This window comes from Pygoscelis adeliae, unplaced genomic scaffold (assembly GCF_000699105.1).
Source record: "Pygoscelis adeliae isolate BGI_AS28 unplaced genomic scaffold, ASM69910v1 Scaffold58, whole genome shotgun sequence".
NCBI classification, from domain to species: Eukaryota; Metazoa; Chordata; class Aves; order Sphenisciformes; family Spheniscidae; genus Pygoscelis; species Pygoscelis adeliae.
Genome location: NW_008825564.1, coordinates 2,250,612 through 2,261,307, shown reverse-complemented (window position 1 = coordinate 2,261,307; position 10,696 = coordinate 2,250,612). Strand labels below are relative to the sequence as shown.

Genomic DNA, 10,696 nt, shown 5'->3' with positions numbered 1-10,696 from the left:
GTGTTAAAGTTCGTAAATTGCTTTTACAGTATGTGTTGAGAACCCTATGTAGAATGTAACAGGGCTTGCAAACACAGAGGACTGAGCCTTTTCAGAGTAGACCAGAAGACACACAAGAAAAAAGGTAAGGTAGAGCCATATGCATAAAGGCTGGACGAACTCCCACTTCTGAGTAGTAAGAGAGGAAGGTACAAAATTTCTTGATAAAGGGGTAGCTTCATGATTTTGCTCAGGCTGATCTGAGTTCATGCTTCTGCTGCAGCTGGATAAAGGTCGTTAGACTGGGTTAGTTGAAGCAGCAACTGAAGGTCTTCAGAGACTTTTTTTCCTGTACCTGTGTGTGACACTTGGATGCCCGGTATATTCTGTTAGCTTCTCTCGTGCTTTAGCTCTTTCAAAGGGTGTATGTGCAAGCATGTGTCCATGCTTTCACCACTTCCTTCTCTTTTCTGCTAAGAAGAAGTGGGACTGCACCTCTGGGGATTTCTACAGCTTCTCTTGTTTTGTCATACGTGATGGCGTTTTGCCGGGTCTCGGCAGAGCGCACGGGAAATGCCGTGGTCGGCATGGAGGACTTGGCAAAGCAAGCAGGAACCTCCCAGTCTGCAGGAGGGTGCACGGGTTGCTGTGTCTGAGAATTGCAGAGCTTTGCTACTTCAGTGGCTGTCCTGCTACCATCGGGCTTGGAGAGGGGTGCAGAAGGTTTGTTTGCAAGCCCAGAGAGGCACTACACCCACTTGAAAAATGTTTGTTGTTATTGCAAGGTTACAAACTTTGATGAGCCAAAAGAGACAGAACTTTAAATTCTGCAGAACCTGAGGATTTGGTTCTTTACCTTTCCTCTCCTTCCCCAAAATTCACAGCCTGCACTATTTGACGTGAGATCCTATTGATATTTATATTCTTGCAGAACTATGACGTTTTATGTAGCTGATTATATCATTGTGAATGTATACTATATCCTTGTGTATTCATGTGTCTGAGATTTACCGTAAGAAGTATTTATATATGGGTATCTCTGGATCCCTTAGGTGAGGATTTTTGTGTGTGTGTGTGTGTGTATGTATATGTGGAAACTGCTGTGTGTTCTGCCTTCTTCCTGACATCCTGGTTGCTATAGTGCGGTGATCTATTTGTGAACACCCAGAAGATCATTGCTATAGTTAAAAGAAACAGTGTTTCCTGGCCATAACTTCCTGGGCAATCTCTTCTCCTGGAGCGCCCGCTTTAACCGCTTCGGTCACGTTCCCTGGGACTCCAGGAGTGACACTGTAACAGGAGCTTCCTCTAGTTTGTCGCTTTTCCCCACCAGCATATTTAATAACATTTAAAAATAGTTTCTCTATTGAAACCTAATGCATGCCTATTATTCACTGTACATTTCAGTGCTTCAGCCATCTTTCTAACAGACTGTCGAGCTGTGCAGTGTGTTGCGGCGTTGTGTCCTGTGTTTGCTTCTGTAATATGTGCCATTCTTCTGCTCTTGCACATACTTACACACGTACGTTTTCATCCGTCTGCCCAGCCAGGCAAAATGTAGGAGACAAAGCGGCAGCGCTGGAGTTCTGTCTGAACTGCTGTATTTTTTATTATTTTTTTTTTCCCCTCCCTGCAGGTGTGAATGAGAGACACTCTCTGCAGTATTTAGTGTCCAATTTTACTGGCTCCGAAGAACAGCAGCGTCGCAATGCCCCCTCCTGCTGATATAGTGAAGGTGGCGATCGAATGGCCAGGTGCCTTCCCCAAGTTAATGGAAATAGATCAAGTAAGTGCCTGTGTACGTGTGCTCAGCCGGCCCTGTGCATAAATAAGTTCTTCTCTGCGTATGTGTGTCTCTGCATTTATGTTTACTTAGACACACACGTATGTTTCTGTGAGTGCATGTGTGGTAGAAGGTGTTTTTTATAAGGGGTGTAACCCTCTTCCTCTGTTACTGCTTAATGTTTTTGATGTGTTTAGCTGGTTTTCTGATTTGCTTTTTCTTTTTAAACAGCTGCTTAAATAAGGCGTTTACTGCTTGTGTGACCCACTTAACACTTTCGTGCCTTAGTTTGTTCAACTGCAAAATTGTGGTAATGTTGTCACCTCCGGGTGGAAAGTCTTTTCAAATTTTTAGTCAGTGCTTCGCATTTGGAGTATGATCATACTGAATGGCTGCAGCAAGTGCAGATTTTTGGAACTTAACTAGTGGTGCACTGTGAGCAGGAGGATCTTTGCTGTTCCATACAGGAATCTCAGGGCTTGTCCTGTTTAGCAGGTTATTTCTAATGCGGTGGCCCCATGGAATGATTTGAGGCAGTGTGCAGAAGCTAAAAAATGCAAAATTATGAATTAAAGACTCTTTGTAGGAAGTTGTGGGGTGGGGGGAGAAACAAACCAAATCAAGTTATACAAGTGCCATGTTTTATGTTCTGGACTTCGCTGAGATTGGTTTTTTTTTGTGGCACGTGCATTAATATTAAAAGCAACATCTTTAATATTTAACAGCTTACCCATAATGTTTTGAAATCGTACAGCATGTTACCTGTTCGGAATAATTATTATTTCTGTAAATAGTATTCAGAGGGAAGGAAAGCGTTTAATAATGTGCTTTAGACCCTAGTGTATCTGGGGACCGAGTACATGATAAAGTTCTATTGGAGAGGAGAAAATTGGAATTCATGCTGAAAATGTTTTACTGAAATGGGATCCTAATTTCTTCACGCAGTGCAATCAGTTTCACTTCTAGTTAACCCTTCTGTGGCATATGCCTGGGAAAGTCCTGCATGAACTTTGGGGAAACATGGTACTAGAGGGTGGCTGGAATAACAGCAGTATGTTTTTCGGGCACATTGAAAGCTCTTTAGAGGAAAGGGGAGTTCCCAAGTGTTTAGCACTTTATGGTTTGATTTCCAGACCTGCCAAGCTTATCCATTTTAATTTGCTGAAAATTTTTAGTAAGCATATATCTACAGATACAAATCTCTTGCCTTCTGGAGTGAAGAATGTTTTACTTTTTTCTTCTTATATAACAAATGGTAGACACTGTGCAAACTGTGTTCAGGGAAAGGTGCATGTTAGTCATGATGAACAGCAGGTTACTGCTACCAAGTACAGTGGGGACAAAAATGAACAAATATAATGCAGTCACCTTCCAAGCAGCAGTAAAATAATACCAAAATGATTGTTTTTAATTTACAAAAGGGCTTAAAGTAACTGTCCAAAAAAACCTCGTACCTTATCTGAAATATTAGCTTACTGTCCTGGAACCTTGTTTTTACCTTTATTGTGTAAGAATTAGAGGGGACAAGAAAGATCAATGCTGACTTATGTTGGGTAGCACTTTTCTAACCCAGCCTGCCAAGTTGTATGCAAGCTTCCTCATACCACTTTATAGGGAGGAAGAAGAGGAGGGAAAATAAGGTTGAAAGGGAGAAAGCTAACAGCAGCCTGCTCCTGGTGCAGGGGGAAATGGGGGAATGAAGGTTGAGGGTCTCATCCCTCACCTTTCTGACATGGAAAATACAGGTGTGGTGGCAAGAAATGAAGATGGGAAAGAAACATCCCTGCCTAATACCATAGAATGATAGAATAATTTGGGTTGGAAGAGACCTCTGGAGGTCATCTGGTGGTTCAGCATCCTACTCAGACCATGGTCAGTTAGATCAGTTTGCTCCAGGTCTTGACCAGTTGAATTTTTAATGTCAAGGGCAGAGGTCCCACAATCAACTCTGGGCCTCTGTTCCAGCATTTGACTATCCACACAAGGATTTTTTTTTCTTAATATGTAATCAGAACTTAGCTTGCTGCAGTTTGCATCCATTGCCTCTCATCCTATTGCTATGCAACTACAAGAAAAGTCTGGCTCTATACTCCCTATATCTCTCCCTGAAGGGCTGAAGACTGCAATAAGGCTCCCTCCTTAGCCCTCTCTTCCTAAGACTGTGCAAACATAAGACCGAGCAAAGTAACTCAGAGGAGAGCTCTGAAAGGAAAAGTTTATGCAAAAGATACCTGATATGACATCTACTCAGCATTATTTGCATGGGACAAGAGCCTAGAAACACCAGTTAGGAACAGAGTGTCTCTGTGCTGGGCACCGAGGAGGAGCTATCCTCCCTCGACCTGCTGGCCACGCTTCTTTTTATGCAGCCCAGGATACGATTGGCCTTCTGGGCTGCGAGTGCACATTGCTGGCTCATGTCCAGCTTTTCATCCACCAGCACCCCCAAGTCCTTCTCGGCAGGGCTGCTCTCAATCCCTTCATCCCTCAGCCTGTATTGATACCGGGGGTTGCCCTGACCCAGGTGCAGGACCTACCCATACACACAAACCTGCACATTTGCCTTGGTCAGGGATGGGAGCAATGTGGGAGTGAGCCCTGAGAAGATAAGAGGGTGATACATGCTTCTAAACGTACAGCTCTTCCTTTGGTTCACTTAATGCTAACTTTTCCCCAATCTGTTTCCTTTAAAACATCTATTTAGTTAAAGAGCTGTAGTGGGGGAGATGATTCATACCTCAGATGGCTAGCTGTTGGAGATGATAAAGGGGAGGAGGGAAAAGGAAGGCAGAAAAGAGAAGTGACTTGCCCATTGACCAGGCCAGTGCCTGTCTCCCAGGTGGGATCTGCTCATTCAAGCACCATTGGACATATTCAGAAAATCCTAAAAACTTTTCCTTACCAGTTTCCTCCCTCTCTGATCCCTTACCAGCAAAAATCCCCAGTATTTAAAAGAACAGCACTGTATTATTACTTTAAAAAGAACAACAAAAAAACCTCACTGTAGCATGACACAAGTTCTTTATCTTCTAGGGTACTGAGGCTATTCCAAATATTGAAGTACAAATACCATATAAGAGATCAGAGGAAAATCTGGGTTTTTTTCTTTTAGGTTGCTTGTTGTATACACTTGGTAGCATTTATTTATATTCAGTTGCACAGTATCCCAATTCACCTGCTGTGTATATGTATATTTTGCTTAGCAGTGAAGAGAATAAAATATTTTCAAAACGAGGAAATGTTACTGTGAAACCACAGTGATTGACAATAGTGTACTGGAAGGTGTTGGACCTGAAAAGAGCTCATGAGTATTTTTTCCACCAAGCGTTATTCAACTTTACATTAAACCTCCTCTTCAGGCACATGACTTATGACACCCTGGACTTCATGAGGCATAGAGCTTTTTCTAGTTGATGCTTCTCACTACGTTTCTGTAGGTTTGTCAACCTAGGTTCATCAATGATGGTCTTAACTTTAATCACACAAAATTAGTCTCACTGAGTTAGAGACTCTTTGCCTGCACAATTAATACATAATTAAGGGCTTTTCGGAACGAGCCTCTGTCCTTAACCTTTCTTCTCATTCATTGAAATGTACTATTTGACGTCAGAGTTTTACAGATTTTTTTTTCCTGGAAAGTTGCTTTACACAAGGAGGGCAAAACTGCATATAATTTACTGCCCTCTCTTACCAGGTGGGGACTAATTAAATTGCAGTAAAACTAGCAACTGGCTGTTGCCTGTATGCATTAAAGCATGTACAAGCTAATGTACTTTTCTGCTTTCTCCTTGAGAGATGGACTTGACTGAATTCAGTTACTTTCTTCCAGAATACTTGGTTTTTTTCACTTGGGTTTCCCCTCATTTCCATCATTTTCCTCAATTAAAAATTTGAAAAATAACATCTAGACTCTCCCCCCTCCCCCGCATAAATCCCTACTGGCAATATTAGTACTGTAGTCAAAATTAATTTTTAATGAAAAGATTTGATTATGACTTTTAAGAGCTGGGTATAAGGATGATTTTCCACTTTTAAGTCTTCCTGTCATGTAAGGGGAGGAATGGAAATGGGTTGGTGTCTGAATTTGCATGGGGATCTTTTTCTGGACTTTTTAGGGGTGCAGTCTGGGGAAGAAACGAATGGTAGATGCTGACTGCCTGTTACCTTCTTCTCCCAATGTTCTGGCTGATTATTCTGGAAGATGTTAAGAGTAGGGCCGCACGGGCTCTGTACAGGTGAACTGGCATGTTGTCTAATCCTTCATGTCTTCTCATTGTTTGTCCCAGAAATAGACATTTTGTAAAAGGATGTTATTTCTTGTGTTCAGATGGAAATTTGCATGCTTTAATTTCTGCCCATTATGTAGAACTCATTCTCAACTGTTGGGTTTTTTTACAGCACACATTATTATAGGTAAGCCAGTGCTGGTTTCAGGTTACCTGGATACTTTGTTCTGTGGATTTACAGCTTCACTGTTCCTGCTGCAGGGGAAGCAGCTTCCAGGAGAGGCACAAGATGGATATTTGGGGGCAATAACTATTTTAGCTTCTCTCATTCAAATCCACTCTTGCGTGTTAACACAAGTTGTACTAAGATCAGTTTTCTTTAAAGTTGGGGATGAACTTCCTCACTGTTGGAGGTAACTGTTCCTAAAGAAAGGAATGGTTTGTAATTAAACCTGGCCGTACAGTCTCTTCCTCCAGATTTACTTTTATCTACCAGATCATTAAATATAGATTAAATTAGCAGATGTGGATCTTTGCATTAGCCAAAGATCTGGTACAGTGGGCAAAATTTACAGGAGCACTGTCAAATGACAATTTCATGTTAATACAGTGCAGTGCAGCACATGGAAGGAACCATGGGCTGCTTCACATTAATGCTTTCTCTGAGGTTTAGATTTAGTCAGCAAGTTTATATTTTAAGTGTCTTTTAAGTTGTCTCTTCTCTTCTGCCAGTGTATGCTATAAATGTCATTTTAACTGTTTTTTTTTTCCTTCAGAGAAGTCATTGTACTTCACTGCATATTAAAAGGAAACCAGTAAGATTATTTTTTTTTTAAAGCGAACTTTCAAATCATTTTGGGTTTCAGACCTAAATCTGGACCCTTGGGGATTGTTAATTGGTTTAGTGCAGTGTTTCTCAAACTGAGGGGAGAAATGTGGTTCAAAAGGGATTGTGAAATGCTTAATTAGAGAAAAGAAAGTGGCATATCACTTCTGCCATGTGTGTGGACTAAGAATAGCTGTAGTTTCTGCAAGTGCTGTCACTACTAATAGCAGTATACCAATACAATCCGAGCACCACAAGTCTAAATGTGTGCAATACTAGTAAGCACCAGCATCATTCAAGTGGTGAAGAAGAAAGGGATATCGATGTCTCCCTGTACCAGAGGCTGTGGTACAGTACCGTGAGGTGTCGCACCCTGCGCTTGGTTCGGACTCCAGGCTCTGACTCCCTCAAACCCAAGGGGTTTAGGTGCTGAGGGGATGAAGGAGTAAAGTGGCTTTTACCTCCTTCCCACAAAACTGCAAAATTATATGAACTCTTATCCAAAAAGTGTAATACTATTGCAGTAGCTGGAGCTACTGATGCTTTCTTGTATGAATGTTGTGAATATTTCCAATGTTATTGCACATCATGAGTTTAAAGTATTTAAACATTTAAGGAAAATGTCAGTGCCTTTAACAGCTGGCAAGATCTCAGTTTCTTGAAGATAGAGGACTAGGAAGCAGCTCGGGGAGGGGAGTGGAATCTTATAAAAGTGTTCCCTGCCTGGGTTTGCTAGCAGCAGCTCCTTTCTGTCAGGTTGGAGAAGGGAGTTAGTGCTTGAGGCTGCTCACTGCAGCTGTATCTCAGCCATTCTGAAGGAGGACCTTGGTTGCTGCTGATGGGAAGCTTACCTGAAGATAGATGAGCCAAAAGGTGGCTGCCTTTTCAAAAAGATTGAAAAACACTCGGCTAGCTTAAGCCACTTTGCTAAAGGTAGGGCTTGTTTAAAATCAACTTCTAGGTGTTAAACAGATGCTAACAATGATTTAATGATTTTATTGCTCCTTGTTGTACCTGTCAGTATTTCAACTTCACAAAACCAAAGATGAAACTGTTCATAAAGCAGATACTAACCAGCATATAAACATAGAGAAAATATTTAACATTTTTTTTAATCCTTTCGGTTTTGTTACCATCAGGGATTATTAATACAACTGGTAAGACATTCATATCCACTAAAGCAATGTGCCATTTTCTTTGTTGGACTAATGAAAGGTCTTGAATTTAAAAAAAAAAAAAAAAAAGCTGTTCAGCAACAAGAATAACCTTGGAAAACATAATGCAGATGTTTTAATGCATTGGATATAATTCAGTGCACTAACACACATATAGTGAACCAATCGTTAATTGCAATGGGTGTCGAAAAAGATAATTTCTTTTCTTACAGGACTGTGGGGTTTGAGTAGTTATCATCAGAGCTCCAGTTCTTTGCTGTGGTGGCAGCCAGCCATCCTGGATAAAAGGGCAATGTTATCATCACATGTTAAGTCTTAATAGTCTGGCTCATCCAAAGCCACATTCCCACTGATTGGTTGGAGTCTTTCGAGGCTGCAAACTGACGTCCTGTGGTGTGTGGCTGGGACCTCATCACTGAAAAATACATAAAAACTTCATCTTATACCGTTGAATACAGAGTCGGCAGCAAAGCTTAATAGATTGAAGAGGCAATAGCTGTGGGGAAGGGTTAGAAATTGTAAGAGAAATGGGGGGGAAAAAGAAATAGAAATATTTAGTGAGTTACAGTCTAATGGATGCTGTCTATGCTTTCTGCTTGGTGCTGTCTTCTACGTTAGGAAACATTAGTTAAATGCAGTAGAGAGTTAAATATTTTTTTTTATAGAAGTGGAAATAGAGCCAGGAGACACTTGAGATCCTGCAGAAATAGTGTCCTAGAGTTCCTGATCTCCAACATAAAGGATGTTCAGGAAATAATATTTTAGGAAATAGATGAAATACTTTATTAATTCTCTCCTTGGGTTTTGGTGTGTTTTTTTCTTTTTCTTTTTTTTCTGGCTCTGATTTTGTTAGCCCCATAGTGCTAGCCAGAACCTCCCCATTGGAGCCTGAATTTTGCTGCCTGCAACTGATGGCATTTTCAAGATGAAGGCTGAGCATGACTAAGATTGTTGCATCCGCAAATTTTTTTAAGAAACAGCAGGAGTCTCATCTCTTAGAAGTTAATTCTGCTATATTTAAAGGAAATGTGTAATAATGAGATTCCTGGAGTTATGCACCAATGAAATAATTACAAGGTACTTCATCCACATTCTGGCTAGCTGCAGTATCCAGGTGCACTTTGATTCAATTATGTTCACCTTATAGAACTCCAAGATTGTAGTACAAAAGAGAGTAATACTAAAAATCCCACGGTATAAATTTTTTTGTGCCTTCACGTAGAGACTTTTCTACCCTGGTAGGCCAGCAGTGTGTCAGTCATGAGCTCTGGGTTTGGGGTTTCTTCATTCAGTTTTCAAAGGTATGCTCACCTAATAAAGCGGTTGTATGAAGAGCCACATCTTAAAGCCCTGCTTTGCATTTTAAACTGTATTTTTAAACATGTGGTGCAAGTATGTTGCACGCAAACGTGCTGTAATCAACAGCTGTAGGTCCCTAGGTGTTTTATAACTCTCTAGTACTCTTGACTGGGAGTTTTTGATGTTCCTATTTGCGAAGTACTTGAGGAAACGGGGAATGTTATGGCTTGTTAGGACACTAGATGCGGAGTAAGAAGTTTCTGTAAAATTCTGTTGTTTTGTTGTTGGGTTTTTTTTAATGATATGTTTCATTGCTTCCTTGTTGTACAATCACTTTAACATCCTAAACATATGATCTGTGGGGCAATGCTTAGATCTGGTGAAATGCAGATTTAGGTGTGAGGATGTCTTTGGGGGAGGGAAGGGAGTAACTGAGGAAGCTGCAGCTGAGAGTGAAGGGGAAGAGGACACGAACACCTGGGTTTCCCCAAGTCGTGTGCTCTGCAGAACCCCTGCTGCTATATTTATACCGAAGTGTTTCTACTGACACGTTAAAACTGCCACCTTAAGGGCTGTGAACTGAGCCAATAAAGCTCTCTCCCATCAGCAGGCCGGACTTGTTGAGGGTTTTGCCTGTCGGCTCCGGGTGCGAATGTTTCCTGCCTTGGGTTGTGTTGCTGCACTGACACAACCGTGCGGTCTTGACCTGGCCTTGGCTGGGTTTTATGGTTTCTGTTACTGCAGTGTTGGGGTGTCCCTGTTCTTCATGTATTCACTTCCTCTGGTGCTCCCGAGTTGGGGAAATCCTCTTCTCCATCTTTTACCCATGCCTGATGCCTAATTAACAAGTCTGGTCTCACTAATACTCCATTGTAGTCAATGGAGAGAGTTGATTCCCAAAGTGGTTCAGAGCAGGTTGAGGAGGCTGAAGCCCAAAGCTCTCCAGTACCTCCCCCTTACAGGAGACCACCTTGCCTCTTACATCATGAGAAACCAGTGGCAAAGTAGTGAGTCAAGGACCCAGGTGTCCTGGCATCTGGTGTTTGCCACTGGACAGTCCTGCTTCTGTTTCTGTAGCCCCTGGTGTATGACAGTAACAGATGAAGCTTCCACTGATTGCGAAAAGAGGTGTTTTTCTGTTTTTTAATAGCCATAAAAATGACTTTTGCACTAAAAGATTTGTTAGTAGAATGGTAGCATTAATTATAGACAGAATGGTGTATTTACTGGCTTGAGATTCTGTTTTTTGACAGATGCACAGATCAGCAACAGAACTTTTTTTTTAATGCTGAGTGTTTTCCACTAACAGATGTGCTGCATCTGCTGTTTTTCTGTGATAGGCTTAACGACAGCAAGGGTTAAGGGTTTTCTTGTTACTTCTGTGATTAAAAGGTGTCAGCCAGGGAAA

The 10,696-nt window shown here is 41.4% G+C and overlaps 1 protein-coding gene across 1 annotated transcript in view; it reads left to right on the top strand.

Annotated features, from left to right (window-relative positions):
- Positions 1-1,683: 1,683 nt before the first annotated feature.
- LOC103923990 (engulfment and cell motility protein 1) overlaps positions 1,684-10,696 on the top strand; it is a 160,088-nt gene continuing 151,075 nt past the window's right edge. Inside the window, exon 1 of the mRNA XM_009332425.1 lies at positions 1,684-1,765. Within this exon, the coding sequence (XP_009330700.1) occupies positions 1,688-1,765 (78 nt within the window). The 5' untranslated portion in view covers positions 1,684-1,687. The remainder of the gene's footprint in view (positions 1,766-10,696) is intronic.